The sequence below is a fragment of the Ovis aries genome, chromosome 8 (assembly GCF_016772045.2).
Source record: "Ovis aries strain OAR_USU_Benz2616 breed Rambouillet chromosome 8, ARS-UI_Ramb_v3.0, whole genome shotgun sequence".
In the NCBI taxonomy this organism is placed as follows: Eukaryota; Metazoa; Chordata; class Mammalia; order Artiodactyla; family Bovidae; genus Ovis; species Ovis aries.
Genome location: NC_056061.1, coordinates 4,727,699 through 4,752,267, shown reverse-complemented (window position 1 = coordinate 4,752,267; position 24,569 = coordinate 4,727,699). Strand labels below are relative to the sequence as shown.

The following is a 24,569-nucleotide window of genomic DNA, read 5'->3' as shown; positions in this document are numbered from 1 at the left end:
TCAATTTCCAACAATATGATGGACCAGGTGACCAAATTTACCCTCATGCTATGACTATCTAAAAGCATTAAATGAACACTTTCTCCCTCCCACACTCATCGGTCGTCGTCGTTGTTCAGTCTGCCCACGGGATTTCCCAGGCAAGAATACTGGAGTGGGCTGCCATTTCCTTCTTCAGGGGACTCTTCCTGACCCAGGGATCAAACCTGGGTCTCCTGCATTGGCAGGTGGATTCTTTTACCACTCAGGCACCAGGGATGTCCCAAAGAATTTTTCATATTGTGACTTAAAAAGCTATGGGCAATGACGGTGACAAGAAAAAGACAAACACAGATTCATGAGCCATTCGAACGAGCATCAGCGCTTAGCCGTGCTTTGTGTGGGCATCTGCTCTTTATAAGCCTTGAGATGCTCTCCAAGCTAAAATGGCAAAAGGGCCAGAAAAGTGGAGTGATTACGACGCAGTCCGTCTGAAGAGTCCCCATAAACCACATGGTGGGTTGGCTGCCACTCTAAGACTCTGATTCGACTGACTGAGGACAGACCAAACAAACAAAAAAACATACTTCTCACCAAACAGCAACTGCATCCGATTTTAGAATTAGGCTTGGAAGAGTGGATTTTACAAAGCCACTAGTTATTGATGCAGTCAGAACAAAAAGTGGCTCCCCACTAGCACTCGGCTCTGTCCCCATATTTCCACAATTCTATCAGATCTCTGTCTTCATACATGATCAGATTGTGAATAAATCCACGATTATTTTAAAACATCAGTGCATCAAGTCTAAGAATAAGTCATTTTCATATTTTGAGAGGCCATCATAAGCAATCATTCATCCTGGTCTTTTATCATATATTGACTATACTCTCTAGCACGAACTAGACAGAAATTCAAGTGCTTATTTTGAACAATGTTTTCTTTAATAGGTTAAGGAAGTCTGCCTATATCTTTATAGTTTTCCCGTTGGTTGTTTTTTCTCACCAGGCCTATAACTCTAAATTTAAATAGAATAAAGGTGCAATTAAAATTACCAAACACTTTGAAACTATTTTGGTTAACAGAGATCTTGCAAAATAAGATAACTTATACATAGACCGGAAGAAATTTTACTTTTAGGCAAAGATAAAACAAAACATCCATTTATTTATCCAGTGTAAAGTGAACTGTGGTGTTGGAGAAGACTCTTGAGAGTCCCTTGGACTGCAAGGAGATCCAACCAGTCCATGCTAAAGGAGATCAGTCCCGGGTGTTCACTGGAAGGTCTGATGTTGAAGCTGAAACTCCAATACTTTGATGAGAAGTACTCCAATACCTGATGAGAAGAGCTGACTCAGTGGAAAAGACCCTGATGCTGGGAAAGATTGAAGGCAGGAAGAGAAGGGGATGACAGAGGATGAGATGGCTGGATGGCATCACTGACTCAATGGCCATGGGTTTGGGTGGGCTCCGGGAGTTGGTGATGGACAGGAAGGCCTGGCGTGCTGTGGCTCATGGGGTCACAGACAGTCGGACATGACTGATAACTGAACTGAACTGCAGTTCTCAGTCTATCATCTGAGTGGAAGTTGTACTCTGCAGAAATACTGTAATGGTGTTCTACTTTAAGATGTTACCATCTACATGCCATGCGACTATAAAGCATGCATTTGGAGTAAGCACGGTGTCCGAAACTTCACCAGGTTTCTAAAAGGCTAAGTAAATATTTTTGAAATCAACATCAATAGCACACCACCCCACAAACTTACAACAGTCAGATCTGTAACAGCAATTTTGGAAACAGAGAACACATCACATGATACCTAACGTCTCTCCCAGACACAATCAGAATTTTCACTGCTCCCCTCATCTCCCCGGACATCCATGCTCTCCGCTCTCCTAGTCTCATTTCTCACTACTTTTTGCCATACACTGGGCTTCTTTCAGTTTTAACCATTCATGCTATCAGCGCATGTTGACATGACTGTGATCATGATGGAAGGCACTGGAGAGACAGCAGATGCAAAAACAGACACCGCCAGGATTCCTTTCACAGTCTCCAGCTCCTCAAGGGCCTGCTCTCAGTGCTGGCTGAAGATGGTTTTGCCCAAGCTTCTGGGAAGATGCTGTCCTAAAACACAGCCTCCTCCTTCCTCTCTTTCTCCCCATTCAACCTCTTCTCACCATAATACAATTTATTTGTTGAAGAAAATAAGTTGTTTTTCCTATACAGTCTAGATTTTTACCAAAGGCATCCTCATGGTTAACTTAAAAATCCTCTGCCTTGCCTGTAAGTTTGTAATTCATTATAGAGCCTTCAAATTTGTTAACAAGACAGACTACTCCAGAAGTCATATGGCATTTAAATTTTTTGAAAAAATTTTTAATTGGAAAATAATTGCTTTACAATATTCTGTTGATTTCTGCCATATATCAACATGAATCAGTCACAGGTATATGGCTGTCCCCTCGCTCTTGAACCTCCCACCCACCTTCCACCCCATGGCACTGATGAACCTATATGCAGGGCAGCTAAAATGGGGCTCCCCTGATGGCTCAGTGGGTAAAAAATCTGCTTGCCAATGTAGGAGACTCAGGAGATTTGGGTTTGATCCCTGGGTCAGGAAGATCCCCTGGAGGAGGGCATGGCAGCCCACTCTGGTATTCTTGCCTGAAAAATCCCATGGACAGAGGAGCCTGGGGGGCTACAATCTAAGGGCTCCAGAGTCAGACACGACTGAGCACGGGCACGAGATGACAATGGGGCCACGTGGCATTTTAACCAGGCATCTGATTCAAAGGCTAGGCTCTTGGCCAAAATGACTGAGCTTACCCTTGGAGACATCTCCTAAAAAGATCGAGCCTCCATGCAGCAAATGCTCAAGCTAATTTTCATCTCCATTGTCAGTTGAGCTCACAGATAGAAGTTTTATCTTAAGAAGAAGTAACACTGAAACATATATATTACCATATATAAAACAGCCAGTGGGAATTGGCTATATGACGCAGGAAGCTCAAATCTGCGCTCCGTGATAACCTAGAGGGGACAGATGGAATGGGAGGTGGGAGGGAGGCTCAAGAGGGAGGGGACAGAGATATACTTATGGCTGATGCATGTTGATACATGGCAGAAACCAACACAATATTGTAAAGCAGTTATCCTCCAATTAAAAATAAACTAATTCATTAATCTAAAAAAGTTAGGTATAAAAATGCATTCAGTGATGTGGCAATGTTTAGGCCCATAGTACATTCTGATAACTTTTAAGCCTTATTTCATCCTTACCTGGTAATTAAATAACTACTTGCATAAACAACACTGGTAAAGACAAAACTGCCCTGATCTGAAATAGAGCTCATGGTTGAGAATTTCTAAGTCCTGGTTAATAAATTCAAAATTAAAAGGGAAAAGCCATGCTGAGGAACCCTAATCCCGATAGTGTCCACTTGAGCATAATTTGATGCAAAATCTATTCTTCCTGATGGACTGACTGCTGACTGCACCAGGCTTCCCAGATCTTAGACAAGATCAAAATATGCATAATTACAGAAAATAATATGGTTCTTCTCTCAGCTGAAATAGGTCAGCTGTTTCTGGCTCTGAGCTATGATTATTTTTTCTTTTTATTTTATTAAAAATGCTTATTTTGTTGCTATATTTTGCGCTGATGTAAAAAACTAGTTTACTTTGAAGAAAGTATGCATAAACTCATTCCATATTCAGAATCTTTAATTTGTATGTTCTATTTTTATAAATGAGTTGCTTAGCTTTTATTTAACAAGTTAAATAGACATCTGAAATGTAAAAATGCCTCCTGATGTAAACAACCAAATTTTTACTTTTCTTCTGCTAATAAGCTTTACTTCTGCTAACAGGATTTACTTCCAATTAAAAAATCTATTTTCATGCAGAAATTTCATTTACTGTGTAAACATTAGACTTAAAAAGTATTTAACATGAGTATGCATATAATATTCTAAATTCAGATTTCACCCTAACCATAGCACTATTCTAAAAGCATAGTCATTTTTAATAGCTTGGTCACTATACCTCAAAACATGCTGAGAATTATGAACTATTAATACATCAAAGGAGAAAACATTTCTGTAAAAAAGCCATCAAAAACAGATTTAATTTGAAATTAATATAGTTCTGATACCCAAGGAGACTCTTTATTTTAGAATCTATTTTATATTTTTAGCTCTGAAATATTTTTTCAACATAAAACTATTTCACAATGCAAAAAGCATAGATCTGGAGTACACAAATTATATATTTTCAATACTCATTAACATCTTACATTTATTTCAGATTTTGTATTTGTAAAAGAAAATTTTAAAGTATGAATATACTGGAGACATGTTTTACGTGTGTGGTGCATGTTAAAGTCTTGTAAATAAAACTGTCAAGACTGGTATATTTGGGTCTCTTTCCCTCTTGAATACTTCCTTCTTCCCTGCAAATCAAAATTATGTTTCAAAGTGTATCAGTGTTGATACTTGAAGACTTAATTTATTCATTTTAACTGCTACAGAATATTCATGTTTGCCCTACCACACCCAGCCATCTTTTGACAATGGACACTATTATTTCCAATTTCCAGCTATGACAAAAATGCTAACACACACACATCCCTGCAGTGTCCTTTGTGCAATATACACAGTTGTGTGTGTGTGTGTGTGTGTGTGTGTGTATGTGTGTATTTGACTTTACCAGGTGATGAACTCCACTTTCCCACACAATCATTAACACCTGATATTGTTGTCAAATTAAGTTTTTTAAGTTAATGTCAATACAGTCAGTATGAAACAAACTGCTGTTTTCTAGACTTGCATTTCCTGGCACTGCTGAGGTCGAACATCATTCACTCATGTTAGTTTTCCTTTCATGTTTCCTCTTCTATTAAACTGCCTTTTCATATTGTTAGCTCACTTTTCCTTTCTACTGAATTACTTACCTCTTCCTATTGGAATATAGTTTATTGTATAATATATAAAATTATATAATTATAATTATAAATTGTACAGCTTCTTTGAATGAAATACCATAACCCTGTTCACTTTCAAATAACTGAAATATACCTTTATAAAATTCTTTTCTTTCTCAGTTGACTCTGTTCCATAAACAATTCTAGCACAGAGAGGCTCCAGGAACTTGACAGCCAGCTGGGAGGAAGAAGATAAAGCTGCTGGTACTTACTGGGGATATGCCCTGAGAGAAAGAAAATAAATTGATGACCAGACCTATCTCCTCCTCAAGTGGATCTCCTGGCATTTGTTATTAGAAGGAAATTTTATCTAGTGAATGTCCTTAGTGGGGAGTTCCTAGTAAAATATTACTTAGCTAAGCTGACTCAGAATCTATGAGACACAGCTCCTTGAAGGCAGCCGTCTGAGCTGTAAAATTCTCCAGGTTATAAAATGGAAACGTTTAACAACATAAAGCTCCCTCTGTGTGAGATCCCCACACAATCTCACCTGGGGACCTCATCTATTGTTGGAGGCTAGAGAGACATGTCTCACAACAAGGATCTTAGGAAATGCACAGAATGTCCCACGTCTCTTTCTGCTTCACCTGTGCCCTTGCCTATTTCTGAAATAATTAGTAAAGCTGGTACTGAATAAGGCCTCTCTGATTCACAGGATTCAATCTGAGAGTCTAATCATGAGTATGCTCACAAGTGTGGACAGCAATTCCGACCCTCACTGAATCTCCTTACTGCCTATTTCTGCCTTGTCTCTGGACTCCTATCGGATTTCACTTGACACATCATAGAAAAGGTCTATCTATTGATTTCAGTTTCTTTAAAAAATACTATCTTTGCCACTTTCCTACTTATTCTCACCTCAAGACAACTGGTTGGTTTACAGGGCTCTGATGGGTAGCTAGAATTGCAGTAGGATTCTTTAACAACCATATAAAGTATAAAGTAAACAGTTATGCCTCTTTCTCCATGTTGCCTTTCTAATGCCTTTCTATTAACAACAATCTGCTTTTGCTAAAATTTAGAAATGAAATATACTGATAAACCAGTAGTAGAAAATCTTCATAACACCTGATAAGAAGGATGATTCTGTGAAAATCGAGTACCATCTAGATATCTAGACAAACTTATTAATAAAATTCTAATAAACAAAACAGAAAACTTACTAAAAATGTATCTATTGTTTTTTTTACAGCGAGAATGCCCCCATGTTTTCTCTGTAACAATTTGTGAATTGGCTGGCTTTTCCTAAACAATAGCTGTTTGAACTCTATCTGAAAAGAGGAAGTCATTCAAAGAAGGAGTTACTCACAAAACTTTCTAACACAGAGACCCACTGGCACAATGTAAGAAAATTAAAACCAATGTCTTGATTTTGTTCTATTTTGAACAAACAATGCAAGTCCTTAGAAAATCAACATGTCAGAAGTCTGTGTATTCCTATGGGAGTCACTTTTCAAGTTATTTTAAAAACAAATAGAAAACCAAGGTGACTGGTACAAGAAGGTCAATACACAACAATCATGATGAGAAGACTCTGTCACTCCTAATGAAAGACAGATATAAATGCTGAATTTTAATCAATTGATAAGAAAAGACTCTAAGCAGGAGAATACAAATACATATTTGTCAAAATATTAGTAAAGTTTTATATTCAGCATCATGGAGTTTCTTCAAGACCTAAGAAAACTGCATTCTTATAAATAAACATAGCCATAAAAAAGATAACAACATTAGAGGATACAAACCCAATTGTACATAAATCTAAATCACTGTAGATTACATATGAAGAATATATATTGAAATTGAGTTAAAACAGTAGCTTTAAAAAAGTATTGAGAAAATTTTACTATTATACTTACTTTGGATTCAGAAAAAAACTGTTAAATTTCAAATGCTATGTTTTAATTGAGTTATAGTTTACAGACAGTGGAGTGTCCAGAAATTCGGTGCCCATTTTGATGAATTGTGACAATCAAACTCAACTGTCCTTGTAAACACACTCTACTCCTTCCTGTTCCTTTTTAGTCAATCCTAGAGCCACCTCTAAATCAACCACTACTCTGGTATCTTCCACCATACGTTAATTTTGCCTGTCTTGGAACTGAATAGAAATTTAATAAACCTTGTATGTTCCTTTAGGACTGGATTACTTTTCTGAAGACGTTTTAGAACTAACACCCCAAAAAAGATGTCCTTTTCATTATAGGGGACTGGAATGCAAAAGTAGGAAGTTAAGAAACACCTGGAGTAACAGGAAAATTTGGCCTTGGAATACGGAATGAAGCAGGGCAAGGGCTAATAGAATTTTGCCAAGAGAACGCACTGGTCATAGCAAACATCCTTTTCCAAAAACACAAGAGAAGACTCTACACATGGACATCACCACATGGTCAACAATGAAATCAGACTGATTATAATTTTTGCAGCCAAAGATGGAGAAGCACTATACAGTCACCAAAAACAAGACTGGGAGCTGACTGCTCAGATCATGAACTCCTTATTGTCAAATTCAGATTTAAATTGAAGAAAGTAGGGAAAACCACTAGACCATTCAGGTATGACCTAAATCAAATCCCTTATGATTATACAGTGGAAGTGAGAAATAGATTTAAGGCCCTAGATCTGATAGTGTGCCTGATGAACTATGGAATGAGGTTCGTGACACTGTACAGGAGACAGGCATCAAGACCATCCCCATGGAAAAGAAATGCAAAAAAGCAAAATGGCTGGCTGGTGAGGATTACAAATAGCTGTGAAAAGAAGAGAAGTGAAAAGCAAAGGAGAAAAGGAAAGATATAAGCATCTGAATGCAGAGTTCCAAAGAATAGCAAGAAGAGATAAGAAAGCTTTCCTGAGCGATCAGGCAGAGAAACAGAGGAAAACAACAGAATGGGAAAGACTAGAGATCTATTCAAGAAAATTACAGATACCAAGGGAACATTTCATGCAAAGATGGGCTTGATAAAGGACAGAAATGGTATGGACCTAACAGAAGCAGACGATATTAAGAAGAGGTGGCAAGAATACACAGAAGAACTGTAAAAAAAAGATATTCATGACCCAGATAATCACGACGGTGTGATCACTCACCTAGAGCCAGATATCCTGGAATGTGAAGTCAAGTGGGCCTTAGAAAGCATCACTACGAACAAAGCTAGTGGAGGTGATGGAATTCCAGTTGAGTTGTTTCAAATCCTGAAAGATGATGCTGTGAGAGCTGCACTCAATATGCCAACAAATATGGAAAACTCAGCAGTGGCCACAGGACAGAAAAAGGTCAGTTTTCATTCCAATCCCAAAGAAAGGCAATGCCAAAGAATGCTCAAACTACCACACAATTGCACTCATCTCACACACTAGTAAAGTAATGCTCAAAATTCTCCAAGCCAGGCTTCAGCAATACGTGAACAGTAAACTTCCTGATATTCAAGCTGATTTTACAAAAGGCAGAGGAACCAGAGGTCAAATTGCCAACATCCACTGGATCATGGAAAAAGCAGCAGAGTGCCAGAAAAACATCTATTTCTGCTTTATTGACTACGCCAAAGCCTTTAACTGTGTGGATCACAGTAAACTGTGGAAAATTCTGAAAGAGATGGGAATACAGACCACCTGACCTGCCTCTTGAGAAATCTGCATGCAGGTCAGGAAGAAACAGTTAGAACTGGACATGGAACAACAGACTGGTTCCAAATAGGAAAAGGAGTATGTCAAGGCTGTATATTGTTCACCCTGCTTATTTAACTTATATGCAGAGTGCATCATGAGAAACGCTGGGGTGGACGAAGCACAAGCTGGAATCAAGATTGCCGGGAGAAATATCAATAATCTCAGATATGCAATGACACCACCCTTATGGCAGAAAGTGAAGAGGAACTAAAAAGCCTCTTGATGAGAGTGAAAGAAGAGAGTGAAAAAGTTGGCTTAAAGCTCAACATTCAGAAAATGAAGATCATGGCATCCGGTCCCATCATTTCACGGGATTAAATTGGGAAACAGTGGAAATAGTGTCAGACTTTATTTTTGGGGGCTCCAAAATCACTGCAGATGGTGACTGCAGCCATGAAATTAAAAGACGTTTACTCCTTGGAAGAAAAGTTATGACCAACCTAGATAGCATATTCAAAAGCAGAGACATTACTTTGCCAACAAAGGTCCGTCTAGTCAAGGCTATGGTTTTTCTGTGGTCATGTATGGATGTGAGAGTTGGACTGTGAAGAAGGCTGAGTGCCAAAGAATTGATGCTTTTGTGGTGTTGGAGAAGACTCTTGAGAGTCCCTTGCACTGCAAGGAGATCCAACCAGTCCATCCTAAAGAAGATCAGCCCTGGGTTTTCTTTGGAAGGAATGATGCTAAAGCTGAAACTCCAGTACCTGGGCCACCTCATGCGAAGAGTTGACTCATTGGAAAAGACTCTGATGCTGGCCGGCATTGGGGGCAGGAAGGGAAGGGGATGACAGAGGATGAGATAGCTGGATGGCGTCACTGACTCGATGGACGTGAGTTTGAGTGAACTCCAGGAGATGGTGATGGACAGGGAGGCTTGGCGTGCTGTGATTCATGGGGTCGCAAAGAGTCGGACATGACTGAGCAACTAAACTAAACTAAACTTGTTTTTCTCAGCCTAGTTACTTAGATTTATACATGCTGTTGACTCAATACACTTTATGGTTGAACAATATTCTAGTAAATATTCTGATTTACTTATTGTTCCTCCTGTCAGTGTAATGGAGCTGTTCTCAGATTAACATTCTTAAAATTAAAGATACTATGAACATAGCTGCTGAATTGTTTGTCCATATGGTAACTGATTTTACACGGAACTGTTAGTCTGTTTTATATTCTCACTAGCGAGAGAAGACTCTATACATGGACATCACCAGATGGTCAACACCAAAATCAGATTGATAATATTCTTTGAAACCAAAGATGGAGAAGTTCTGTAGAGTAAGCAAAAACAAGACCGGGAGCTGACTGTGGCTCACATCATGGGCTCCTTATTGCCAAATTCAGACGTAGGTTGGAGAAAGTAGGGAAAACCACTAGATCATTCAGGTATGACCTAAGTCAAATCCCTTACAATTATACAGTGAAAGCGACAAACAGATTCAAGGGATTAGATCTGATAGAGTGCCTGAAGAATTATGGATGTAGGTTCATGATATTGTACAGGAGGCAGTGATCAAGACCATCCCCAAGAAAAAGAAATGCAAAAAAGGCAAAATGGTTGTCTGAGGAGGCCTTACAAAGAGTGGAAAAAAGAAGAGAAGCAAAAGGCAAAGGAGAAAAGGAAAGACATAACCATCTGAATGGAGAGTTCCAGAAAGTAGCAAGGAGAGATAAGAAAGCCTTCCTCAGTGATCAATGCAAAGAAATAGAAGAAAACAACAGAATGTGAAAGACCAGATTTTTCTTCAAGTAAATTAGATATCAAGGGAACATTTCACGCAAAGATGGGCATGATAAAAGACAGAAATGGTATGGACCTAACAGAAGCAGAAGATATTAAGAAGAGATGGCAAGAATACAGAGAAGAACTGTACAAAAAGATCTTCATGACCCAGATAACCGAAATGGTGTGATCACTCACCTAGAGTCAAACATCTTGGAATGCAAAGTCAAGTGGGCCTTAGAAAGCATCACTATGAACAAAGCTAGTGGAAGTGATGGAATTCCTTTTGAGCTACTTCAAATCCTAAAAGATGATGTTGTGAAAGTGTTGCACTCAATATGGCAGCAAATTTGGAAAACTCAGCAGTGGCCACAGGACTGGAAAAGGTCAGTTTTCATCCCATTCCCAAAGAAAGGCCATGCCAAAGAATGCTCAATTCATAGCACAATTGCACTCATCTCACATGCTAGCAAAGTAATGTTCAAAATTCTCCAAGTCAGGCTTCAACAGTATGTGAACTGTGAACTTCCAGATGTTCAAGCTAGATTTAGAAAAGGCAACGGAACCAGAGATCAAATTGCCAACATCCACTGGATCATCAAAGAGCATGAGAGTTCCAGAAAAAACATCTTCTGTTCTACTGACTACACCAAAGAGTTTGACTGTGTGGATCAAAACAAACTGTGGAATATTCTTAAAGAAATGGGACTACCAGATCCTGCACCTGCTTCCTGAGAAATCTGTATGCAAGTCAAGAAGCAACAGTTAGAATGGACCTGGAAAAACAGAGTGGTTCCAAATTGAGAAAGGAGTACGTCAATGCTGTATAGTGTCACCTTGTTTGTTTAACTCACATGCAGAGTACATCATGCAAAATGCTGGGCTGCATGAAGCATAAGCTGGAATCAAGATTGCCAGGGGAATTATTAATAACCTCAGATACGCAGATGACACCACCCTATGGAAGAAAGCCAAGAACTAAAGAGCCTCTTGATGAAAGTGAAAGAGGAGAGTAAAAAAGTTGGCTTAAAACTCAACATTCAGAAAACTAAGATCATGGCATCTGGTCCCATCACTTCATGGCAAATAGATGGGGAAACAATGCAAACATGAGAGACTTTACCTTTTTGTCTCCAAAATCACAGGATGGTGACTGTAGCCATGAAATTAAAAGACGCCTGCTCTTTGGCAGAAAAGTTATGACCAACCTAGACAGCATATTAAAAAGTAGAGACGTTACTTTGCCGACAATTGTCCGTCTAGTTAAAGCTATGGTTTTTCCAGTGGTCATGTATGGATGTGAGAGTTGGACTATAAAGAAAGGTGAGCACCAAAGAACTGATGCTTTTGAGCTGTGGTGATAGAGAAGACTCTTAAGAGTTCCTTGGACTGCAAGGAGATCAAACCAGTCCATGCTAAAGGAAATCAGTCCTGAATATTCATTGGAAGGACTAATGCTGAAGCTAAAGCTCCAATACTTTGGTCACCTGATGTGAAGAGCTGACTCATTTGAAAAGACTCTGATGCTGGGAAAGGTTGAAGGCAGGAAGAGAAGGGGATGACAGAAGATGAGATGGTTGGATGGCATCACCAACTCGATGGACATGAGTTTGAGCAAGCTCCGGCAGTTGATTGACAGGGAAGCCTGGCATCCTGCGGTCCACGGGGTGCAACGAGTAGGACACAACTTAGCAACCGAACTGAGCTATTTATGACTTCCCAGAACCTCTTTAAAACTTGCCACGTTAATCTTTTTACAATTTAGCCATTCTTGTCACTGTCCATTGCATTTCTCTGCCGACTAATCAAATCACAGTTTATTCAGGTATTTACTGTCCATTCCCTTGTAGCTTAGTTGGTAAAGAATCTACCTGCAATGCAGGAGACCTGGGTTTGATTCCTAGGTCAGGAAGATCCCCTTTGGGAGGAAATCGCAATCCACTCCAGTATTCTTGCCTAGAGAATCCCATGGACAGAGGAGTCTGGTGGGCTACAGCCCATGGGGTCAAAGAATCACATACGACTTAGTGACTAAACCACCAGCATTATGTATTCTTTCATGCGTTTAAATATTTTGCTCATTTTTTTATACTGAGTTGTTGATCCATTCTTTCCTGATCAAATTATCTTAAGATAGCCTAAAATCAGTAGGCCGTAAGTGTGTGCTGTATTTCAGGCTTATCTACTTGGTAGCTTTTCGGTAAACTCTAGGATTTTCTCTGTTTCTAAACATGTAGACTCTAAATACAGTTTTACTGTTTGCTCTCAAAGTACAGCAGCCTTATTGCAATGGCAAGGAGGGCTAGAGCAAGGATAACTGCAAGTGAAAAGACAGAAGATCCCTTCCTCGTTCCTTACCTTTGGTGAAATGCATTCAGTCTTTCACCATGGTATATCCATTAAGGTTTTCACAGAAAACAAAATTTACTGTGTTGAGAAAGCTTCCTTCTGTTCTTACTTTTGTATTTTCTCGAAAAACTCATGAATGGGTGGTGAATTTTGGCAACTGATTTTTCTGCATATACTCAGATAATGTGGGTCTTCTGTTAATACGAATTATACAGATTGTTTTATAAATGTGAAAACAACTTTTCATTCCTGAGATAATACATGAACATCATGTATTTTTTTATTTTTTTATTTTTTTGTATGCTGCTGGGTTCTATTTCGAATACACAGTAAGGATTTCACTTGTGTGTTCATGTGAGAGAGTCTGAGTCTGTTTTCAGTTTTGCTTTGTTTTCCTGCAATGTCTGTCTAGTTTTGATACAAAGTAACGATAGTCTCAGGAAATGAATCAGAAATGTTCCTTATTCTTTCATTCTCTAAAGAGAGTTTGGGTAGTTTCTTGCTTAAATGCATGATATAATTTATTTGGCCCCAGAGTGGTCTTTGTAGAGAGGTTCATAATTTTAAATACACTTTATTTAATCAGTGTAATTTTAGGTTTTCTACTTTTTCTTGAGTCAGTTTTGGTAATTTTCAGCTTTCAAGGAATGTGTGCATTTAGTCTATATTGTTGAGAATACTGCCTAATTTTTTTCATATTTATATTTACTTATTTTCACAGTTTTCTTGGTATATACTGCTTTTATATTTATGTTGAAATTTCCTGTTTGTCTCCTTCTTATTCATGTATTCTTTTTTCTAATTGAAAGAAAGCTTCCTTAAATTCTGTAGTGCTTTACAACTTCAGAAGTTTCACACACATGATTTTATATAATCCTATAATAACCACTTTTTCCTCCTACACCTATATGTCCCTCCCCCTGCCTTCTCCCCACTGGTAACTACTAGCTTCTTCTCTTCATCTGTGAGTCTGTTTCTTTTTTGCTATATTCACTAGTTTGTTGTATTTGTTTACATTCCATATGTAAGTGATATATTTGTCTTTCTCTGTCTTACCTCACTTAATATAAGGTTCTCCAAGTCCATCCATGTTGCTATAAATGGCAAGATTTTATTCGTTTTGTTATTGCTAAGTAGTATTCCAGTGGGCGTCTGTGTGTGTGTGTGCAGTCACAGCTTTATCTATTCATCTCCTGATGGACACTTGGGTTACTTCTATAACTTGGCAATCATAAATAATGCTGCTATGAACATCGAAGTGCAAGTATCTTTTAATTAGTATTTTTTGGATATATATAACCTGAAAGTGGAATTGCTGAGTCATATGGTAGTTCTATTTTCAGCTTAATGAGAAACTTTCATACTGTTTTCCACAGTGGCAGAACCAATTTACATTCCCACCAAACTGTGTACAAGGGTTTCCGTTTCTCCAAATCCTCACTAACACCTGTTATTAGTGTACTTTATGAAGACTACCATTCTGAGAGGTGTAAGATGACATCCTACTGTGGCTCTGATTTACATTTGCCTAATGATTAGTGATGGTGAGCATCTTTTCATGTGCCCATGAGTTAATCAGCTATTTTTGATGTTGAGCTGTATAACTCCTAATATATATTCCATGTTACACACACACACACACACACACACACACACACACACAGATTAAAGACTTAGACCATAAAGAAAGCTAAGTGCTGATGAATTGAACCTTTCAAATTATGGTGCTGAAAAGATTCTTGAGAGTGCCTTGTTCTGCAAAGAGATCAAACCAGTCAATTCTAAAGGAAATCAGTTCAGTTCAGATGCTCAGTCATGTCCAACTCTTTGCAACCCCACGGACTGCAGCATGCCAGGCTTCCCTGTCCATCACCAACTCCTGGAGCTTGCTCAAACTCATGTCCATCGAGTTGGTGATGCCATTCAAACATCTCATCCTCTGTTGTTCCCTTCTCCTCCTGCCTTGAGTCTTTCCCAGCATCAGGGTCTTTTCCAATGAGTCAGTTCTTCACATCAGGTTGGCCAACGTATTGGAGCTTTCAGCTTCAGCATCAGTTCTTCCAACCCATATTCAGGATTGATTTCCTTTAGGATGGACTGGTTTTATCTCCTTGCAGTCCAAGGGACTGTCAAGAATCTTTTCTAGCATCACAATTTGAAAGGATCAATTCCCACTTGGCATTCACACCCTGTATATTCACAGGAAGGACTGATGCTGAAGCTGAAGCTCCAAAACTTTGGTCACCTGATACAAAGACCTGACTCATTGGAAAAGACCTTGATGCTGGGAAAGACTGAAGGTGGGAGGAGAGGGGTCAGCAGAGGATGCAATGGTTAGCATCACAGACTAAATGGACATGAATTTGAGCAAACTACCAGAGATAGTGGAGGGCAGGGAAGCCTGGTGAGCTGCAGTCCATGGGGTCACAAGGAGGTGGATGCAACATGGCTACTGGAACAGCAACGATAATGTTCTTCCAGCAGCCAGCCACTTTACCTGTGCATCAACAAGTTCTCTTTATGCTGTGTTTCCAACTCTCTGTTAGAATCTGTCTAAAACAGTCTTTATCCTAGAACTATAAAGTACTATAGTGCTAAGGTTCAACATCTTAGCTGAATAGAATTTGGATCATCCCAAGCACTGTGTGGGGTCTGGCTATTGTTCTTTGCAGTATTTCTTTTCTGAGCAGGTTTTCTTTATTTGGCCTTGTGAAGTGTCCTCCTATACACGTGCAGCGTTGTAGTCAACAAGAAATCAAGAAAACCTCTGCAGAAATTACTTGAGCTCTTTCTTTTCAGAGTTTTCTTCTCTCCATGACCCTGACTCAGAATTTCCCTACATCAGTTCTCTGGAACTCCGGACTCTGACCCACCAGTTCAGCGAGAGCACTGGGACTGGTGGGCCTCCAGGCTAAAAGTCAAGGCAATCATGGGCTACATAGCTTGTTTATTTATCTTAAGAATCACAACTCTGTATTGCTTATTGTCTAAAATTCACTAATTCGTGTATCTGTCCAGAGTTTTAGCTGTTTACATTGGGAAGGGTACTCTGTATATCTTTCTAATAAACTCTAATAAGTTCAACAAATTTTATTTTAAAAAGACAATTTGTTACATTCTTTCCAAAAATTCACCTTAATATGCAAATTTGAGATGCAAATCTCCAATAAGAATTGTATCAAAGGAGCTTGCATAACTCAGTGAAGCTACAAGACATGCCTTGTAGGGCCACCTAAGACAGAGGGGTCACAGTGAAGAGTTCACAAAATGTGGTACACTGGAGGAAGAAATGGCAAACCACTTCAGTATTCCTGCCACAAGAACCCCATGAATAGTATGAAAAGTCAAAAAGATATGACACTGGAAGATGAGTCCCCCCAGGTCAGAAGGTTTCCAACGTGCTACTGGGGAAGAGCAGAGGGCAACTACTAATTGCTCCAGAAAGAATGAAACAGCTGGGCCAAAGTGGAAATGACACTCCACTGCGGATGTGTCCAGTGGTGAAAGTAAAGTCTGATGCCATAAATAACAATACTGCACGGGAACCTGGAATGTTCAGTCCATGAATCAAGGTAAATTGGATGTGGGCAAGCAGGAGTTAGCAAGAGTGAACATTGAAATCTTAGGAATCAGTGAACTAAAATGAATGGGTTATGGACGACTTTAATTCAAGTGACCAGTACATTTACCAATGTGGGCAAGAATTCCTTAGAAGAAATGGTATAGCCCTCTGTGGGGAGTGAGCAAATGAGCGTGCTCAGACTCTCTTACCCCACGTTTTGTAAATAATGATTATGTAACAGCTGAGATCATTCGCAGTACTGCGCGTGCACGGCGCGAGGTGCTCACTTAGTGTGGTACGTGCATGTGAGCTCCATCGAGAAAGTGGCAGCATTACTGCTGCGTCACACCTGCGTCCACTGGGTCAGCCACAAGAGGAGGGAAGCTATCACGGCTGCCATGCCAGCAAGGAGACAGCAAACATGCCTGCAGTTCCTATGGCTCCTCAAGTCTCTTTCCAGCCTCTTAACTCACACCTTGCCTAGGCTGGGTTCAGCGAACAGTACGAACAGCAAGACAACTAGCGCCATGAACAGGATCAGCAGTACACCCTTACAGTCAACAAAGAGTCCAAAAGTGAAATATCAAAAATGACAGAATGATCTCGATCCATTTCCCTTCACGGTAATTTAAGCTTAGGCCCTACCACTAATGTCAAAGTAGCAGAAGTTGACTAGTTCTGTGAAGACCGACGAGACTTTCTAGAACTAACACCAAGAAAATAAGATGTCCTTTTCATCACAGGGAATTGGAGTGGAAAATTAGTAAGTCAAGAGATACCTGGAGTAACAGACATGTTTGTTATTCCAGATACCTGGAATATCAGAGAAGCCACCTCGGGCTTCCCGCTGGCTCAGCTGGTAAAGAATCCACCTGCAATGCAGGAGATCTGGGTTTAATCCCTAGGTTGGGAAGACACCCTGGAGAAGGGAACAGCTACCACTCCAGTATTCTGGCCTAGAGAACTCCATGGACTACATAGTCCACGGAGTCACAAGGAGTCGGATTCGACTGAGTGACTTTCACTTTGGCCTTGGAGTACAAAATGAAGCAGAGTAAAGGCTAGTTACTAGAGTTTTGTCAAAAGAATATGCTGGTTATTGCAAACACCCTTTCAACAACCCAAGAGACAACTCTACACATGGATATCACCAAATGGTCAATAATAAAATCAGATTGATGGTATTTATAATTTCATCTAACATCTAATAGTAAAATAAAGCTGGTCTTTCCTTGCTAACTCTCCCACTTCACAGCACTTTCCTGAGTCCCTGTTCTGACTATGATTTCATGACTGCCATATAGTGACAGTCCCCTAATTTTTATGTAGGTCCCCCTTTCTCTCAAGCTTTAATTTCACATTTCTACATTTGACAACTTCAATGTTTCCTCATATTCAATATATACAAAATAAACTTTTTCTGTTCTCCAAGAAGCATTTCTTTCCATTTTCCTAATTCCACTTAGTGACATTCATTTTTCCTCTTAGTTTTATAATATTAATTTTACACTGATTTTCCTGTCTCCTTCACATTAAACATTTCCTGAGTCCTTTGTATAACAGCTCTTGTATACAAGTGAGTATTTCTATTGCTGCTTGTAGAAGATTTATTGTATTGAGTGTTCCAAATATATGGCTTCCTTACATTCATGCCCCTTATATCCCCTTCTACTCTAACTCCATCTCTTACCACTGTTTTACTGAATTTCTGAGCCTTACATGTAGTAGATACCTTGAACTGACTAATCGTTAGTCATTATATACCCTTTTATAGTAAAAAAAAAATCTGGAAAAGCATAAAAGTAAATTTTCTATATTTCCTTGCTACTTTGGTTCTGAATATGTTGTTAGTTTAGAAATAAATGTACACAGAAAAACTGTATTAGCTGAAACTGAATCACACAGTAAGATTCAGTGTGTGAGGGCATCCGGTGAGGGCATCTATGTGGCTGGTGTACACTGGCCAGGCTGATTTATGGACCCTGTGTCTATAGGAGTAGCTCCTGGAGTCAGCCAAGCTACTTTGTGATCGTGATGGAGAAGGCAGCAATTCCTCTGAAACTAGACTTTGCTCGGTGATTATGGGAGGTGGTTGTTGTTCAGTCACCCAGTCGTGTCCGACTCTGCGACCCCGCGGACTGCAGCACACCAGGTTTCCATGACCTCTACTATCTCCCGGAGCTTGATCAAACTCATGTTCATTGAGTTGATTGTGCCATCCAACCATTTGTTGCCCCCTTTTTCTCCTGCCCTCAATCTTTCCCAGCATCATGTCTTTCCCAGCAAGTTGGCTTTTCCTATCAGGTGGCAAATAAAGTATTGGATCTTCAGTATCTGCCCTTCCAATGAATACTGAGGGTAGATTTCCTTTAGGATTGATTGGTTTGATCTCCTTGCTGTCCAAGGGACTTTCAAGATTCTTCTCTAGCAACATAGTTAGAAAGGACCAATTCTTTGGTACTCAGCCTTCTTTATGGTCCAACTATCACATCTGTATGAGACTACTGGAAAAACCACGGCTTTGACTATAAAGACTTCCACTGGTAAAGAGATGACTCTGCTTTTTAATATGCTGTCTAGGTTTATCATAGCTTTTCTTCCAAGAAGCAAGCATCTTTTAATTTCATGACTGCAGTCACTGTCCACAGTGATTTTGGAGCCCAAGAAAATAAATTTATGGAAGGGGCCTAGGCTTTTCTTCAACAATTCCATAGCTCTTCATGCATTCTTTTCTTTCTCCTTAAATTGACTGGAGTAAATTCTGTCATCCATTTTTAAGAATGCTGATGAGTAGTTTCCTTGTCTTTAAACAGTAACACTAATATCTTGAAAGGTTATTAAAAGAATTGAACGGAACAATTCATGTAAAGCATGTTAATACATAGTATCTGCCCAAAAACTAACTCTTGTTTTTGTGTTTTTACTCTTGTTTTAAGGTTGCTTAACAATCATAATGCCTGGTTTTGAATCATGGCTTGTAGCGTGTGTTCTTTCTGCAAGCTTCGTCAAGCTGCTTAACTTTTCTAAGGTTTGATTTCTTTATCTATAAACTAGGTGAAAAGCAAAACTACTTCATGTAGTTTGGCAAGGGAAGCCCGAAAATTAGATGAGAATATGTTAATAATTTTTTTTCCTGTACTTTGTTATTCTCCACACAAATCTGATTCCATTCAAACTAACTTCCCACATTAATTCCTGTTTTAATGCCATGAGCTCAACCTGTTTCCTCAGAGTTCTGGGCACACCTTTTAAAAATAACACTCAGTATCCTGACATTATACATTCTCTGTTTTTCAATTCAAATCCATTTTCAAGCTGTTCCTTTTTCATGCAATCTTTTCAAGGACCTGAAACCTACCTTGATCACTTTCTTGGTCTTGCAGATCCTACAAACAGCACCATGCATTTTAAACCAATTTTTTCCATTAGTAAAGGTGCCTTATTTCTCTCTTAAGAGGATTTTTTGCTCATTGAGATCATTAGTAACAACTAATTAAAAAAAAAAATCTAACAGAGCTCTTACAAGAGCTCTCCATTTAACAGTGACTTGAAAAACTACTAACTAGATATTTTATCATGTCATTGATTGAAATCAATTAGATTATACAATATTTTGTCAGTAAATGTAGAAAACTTAGATGTATGAATTTGGTTAAGTGTTTAATATTATACATACATAATTTTCTTAATATTATTTTTTTTCTCTTTACAAAACATTTCTGTCTCTAATTTCCTTTGATTGTGCTTACTTCTACCATAGAAATAATAATATTAGATTAACTGACAAAATGAACACATAAAATATGTCACTGTCAACGTTAAAACATGAGAATGACTCCTGTTCCTTAGATACATTTGTTAGCAGTGACATAAGACTCACGGATAAAAGGGCTGAGAGAATCGTTTTCAAAGTTGGCTGCACAATGGAATCACCTGGTGAGCTTTAACAACGTCGATACAGTAAGTCCCCTACATGTGAAACTTCAAGCTCGTATGTCGAATGACATAAGTTAGTTCACGTGCCTGGTGTACAGTCACATGCATGCATTCTCTACAACTGGTTGTGCTTTTGTGCACATTATTGCACACTACTGCATTGAATACAGAGTACAGTATCTTTATTTCAAGCCCAGGGTGTCCAGAAGCAAGTGTAAAGGCAGGGGTGAAGTAGCTGGCACTACTGTACTTTTCAAGGTACAATAAGGTTTAAAATGTTTCACTTTTTTGTGTTTGCTTTTTATGTATATATTATTTGTGTGAAAAGTGTTATAAATGTATTACTGTACAGTACTGTATAGCCAAGCCAATTGTGTTAGATGGCTACCTGGGCTAACATTTTTGGACTTAGAAAAAACTGGACTTACGAACATGCTTTCAGAATGGAATTTGCTTGCATGTAGGGGACTTAGAGTAATGTGTCAGCATGCTAAAAAGCAGTGATATTACTTTCCTGACAAAGTTCCATCTAATCAAAGCTATGGTTTTTCCAGTAGTCATGTATGGATGTGAGAGTTGGACCATGAAGAAAGCTGAGCACCAAAGAATTGATGCTCTTGAACTGTGGTGTTGGAGAAGACTCTTGAAAGTCCCGTGGACTGCAAGGAGATCCAACCAGTCCATCCTAAAGGAAATCAGTCCTGAATATTCACTGGAAGGACTGATGCTGAAGCTGAAATGCCAACACTTTGGCCACCTGATGTGAAGACCCGACTTATTTGAAGAGACCCTGATGCTGGGAAAGATTGAAGGTGGGAGGAGAAGGGGGTGACAGAGGATGACATGGTTGGATGGCATCACCGACTCAATAAACATGAGTTTGAGCAAGCTCTAGGAGTTGGTGATGGACAGGGAAGCCTGGAGTGCTACAGTCCATGGGGTCACAAAGAGTCGGACACAACTGAGCAACTGAACTGAACTACGGTACCTGCATCTTAACCCCAGAGACCTCCATTTAATTCGATTGGCATATGCCTTGGCAACTGGATATTTAAGTCAGTCAGAGGAGTCTCGTGAGCAATTAGAAATAAGAACCATTGGTCAGAGGTTATGCTCCATTTAGCATCCCCTCTTGTTCACTCTCCTCTCACTGCTTTGCTTTAGGAACACACTACTTACTTGGAGAGGCTTAATGCCACTCCTTTGCTGTTACTAGTAGTACCTTTGACACATATATACCAGTAAGGGTGATAAAATGGTATTATTTTGAAAACTATTTTATGAAAATATCTTTCTGTAATTTCAGCAGGCAGTAGCAATATTCACATATTACTAGAAATAAGGTAATGACGAAAATATCTGCCTGGCAGAAAAAAGAGAGGAAGAGAGAGTGAAAACAAGTTTACAGCTGCATTCATTAACTATAAAAGAAAGTTACAGTTTCAAGTTGTATGTACCTGGTCGACGGCACCCAGATCATCAGCAAAGCTGTTTACTTCTGACAGAAGCAGAGATATTATAGATCTTCTCAACAAGCTGCAACTTCCCAGCATTACCAGACTCTGCGAGACATAACGCTGCACCTGAAACTACAGATCAAGATAAGTAGGCTTCTACTTTCTGTCCAGTCAGGTCAGAATATATTTATTGGGCATTTTCTAAGATTTACTCCTGAGCTCCCTGCTGCGGGGAGCACAGACAGTGTCAACATAATTCTGGGTCAGTCTCAAGCAAAACTGTGAAGTGGATTATCACGATAGAAGCAATGAAATTTTATAGCAGTTAATATTTTGAAATGTGTGGCAAGGTGCTAAAATGGAAGTTTTCGCTGAAGGACCAAAAGATCATATCATTTAGATGACAGACTACATACAGAATGAATCAAGGGGATGACAGAACAAGGCTCTCAGACCCTTAACCATTAAATACGGATATGGAGCTGTAGAGGCAGAGATGACAAAAAGGGAGAGAGCAAAAGGTTTGAAGATGTCTTTGGGAACAGGCCTACCTCCGCGCTGCAGAGGGACGGGTGTGGGTGTCTGTTCTCCACAAATCAAAAGAGAGGTCATTTAGAGGGAGGAGAAAAAAATGTGGAACTCTGATTTTTCATCTAGAGGTAGCAAAAGAACTTATCATTCAATAAATTTCAAAGGACAGTGGGAGACAATAAACTGTATCCCTTAGAGTTATTAGGAGAAATGCCACTTGATTATTATTCACATTAAGGTACATTTAACTCATGCCTCAATTTCCATTAAATCTTTTCTTTAGTATATCTGGGATAAAGGAGCCTTCAAGGAATATCTCAGAACACAAAAGCAGCATCTACCTTGCCATTGCTCTCTATGAGCTTAAAATCATATTGAGGAGACATTACTTTACTATATAAAATATTTAAATGACAATGCTAAATAACTAATGCCATATGACACTGAAAAAATGCCGTCTTTGTCCTTCAGGATAAACACTTAATGTAGATATTTCTCAAATTGACATTTTAGTAATATGCTTTAAAAGCTAATCAATGACACTAAGAAACTGAATAGATTATAGGCTTCAAAAAATGTCTATTATAAATCCAGATGTGTATAACTAGCTGTTAATAATAACTTTCTAAGTCAACTTATCAAATTTACAAATAAAACCACATCAATTTATTATCATAGGAAATCAGTTATTTATCAGTTATTTTCTAATAACGTAATTAGCTAAGACTCCCATCTTTTGTAACTCTTTAATACCATTTATTCTATGTACCATTTTTTATAACATTTTTCTTTGTACCTGAAATAAAAAGCGCTCTTGCTGCTGCTGCTAAGTCGCTCCAGTCGTGTCCCACTCTGTGCGACCCCACAGACGGCAGAGCACCAGGCTCCGTCATCCCTGGGGTTCTCCAGGCCAAGAATACTGGAGTGGGTTGCCATTTCCTTCTCCAGTGCATGAAAGTGAAGTCGCTCAGTTGTGTCCCACTCTTAGCGACCCCAAGGACTGCAGCCCACCAGGCTCCTCCATCCATGGGATTTTCCAGGCAAGAGTACTGGAGTGGGGCGCTCTTTAGCTAAGTTCTAAAAAACTTCTATTGAGTATTTCATGGATGATGTAGTTATTTACTTACCATTTTTCCTTAATATCTAATCTTTAGGGGATAGCTTAAAGAGAAGATAAATTTCACAATAAAATGGACTTTATACAGTGGGGATGAAGTGAAGGTATGACAGGCTGCAGACTCTGGAGCCCAACACTTGCCTGAGTTAAATCCCAGCTCCACGCGTATTACTTGTACTAACGACTTACTAATCTTTTATTTCTCAGATTACACTTCTGCAAAATAGTGACTGGACAGCAACACCTATATAGAGTCCTCCATATGAAGTTAAGACAGCAAAAATGATTAACATAGGGCCAGTCCCCTAGTATGCCAGCAAATTTAGAGAACTCAGCAGTGGCCACAGGACAGGAAAAGGGCAGTTTTCATTCCAATCCCAAAGAAAGGCAATGCCAAAGAATGCTCAAACTACTGCACAATTGCACTCATCTCACATGCTAGTAAAGTAATGCTCAAAATTCTCCAAGCCAGGCTTCAGCAATACCTGAACCGGGAACTTCCAGATGTTCAAGCTGGTTTTAGAAAAGGCAGAGGAACCAGAAATCAAATTGCCAACATCCAATGGATCATGGAAAAAGCAAGAGAGTTCCAGAAAAACATCTATTTCTGCTTTATTGACTATGCCAAAGCCTTTGACTATGTGGATCACAAGAAACTGTGGAAAATTCTGAAAGATATGGGAATACCAGACCACCTGACCTGCTTCTTGGGAAACCTGTATGCAGGTCAGGAAGCAACAGTTAGAACTAGACATGGAACAATAGACTGGTTCCAAATAGGAAAAGGAGTACGTCAAGGCTGTATATTGTCACCCTGCTTATTTAACTTCTATGCAGAGTATATCATGAGAAACGCTGGGCTGGAAGAAGCACAAGCTGGAATCAGGATTGCCGGGAGAACTATAATAACCTCATATATGCAGATGACACCACCCTTATGGCAGAAAGTGGAGAAGAACTAAAGAGCCTCTTGATGAAAGTGAAAGAGAGTGAAAAAGTTGGCTTAAACCTCAACATTCAGAAAACTAAAATCATGGCATCTGGTCCCAACACTTTATGGGAAATAGATGAGGAAACAGTGTCAGACTTTATTTTTTGGGGCTCCAAAATCACTGCAGATGGTGATTGCAGGCATGAAATTAAAAGACACTTACTCCTTGGAAGGAAAGTTATGACCAACCTAGATAGCATATTCAAAAGCAGAGACATTACTTTGCCAACAAAGGTCTGTCCAGTCAAGGCTATGGTTTTTCCTGTGGT

At 39.2% G+C, this 24,569-nt stretch overlaps 1 protein-coding gene across 4 annotated transcripts in view; it reads right to left on the bottom strand.

Annotated features, from left to right (window-relative positions):
- MEI4 (meiotic double-stranded break formation protein 4) overlaps positions 1–24,569 on the bottom strand; it is a 242,063-nt gene that overhangs the window by 67,315 nt on the left and 150,179 nt on the right. For 3 of the 4 annotated variants that reach the window (XM_027972295.3, XM_042253157.1, XM_042253158.2), the window contains exon 4: positions 21,662–21,793. The exons of the other annotated variant lie outside the window; for it this stretch is intronic. In XM_027972295.3, coding sequence (XP_027828096.2) covers positions 21,662–21,793 — 132 coding nt within the window. The remainder of the gene's footprint in view (positions 1–21,661; positions 21,794–24,569) is intronic. 4 annotated transcript variants of the gene reach the window in all.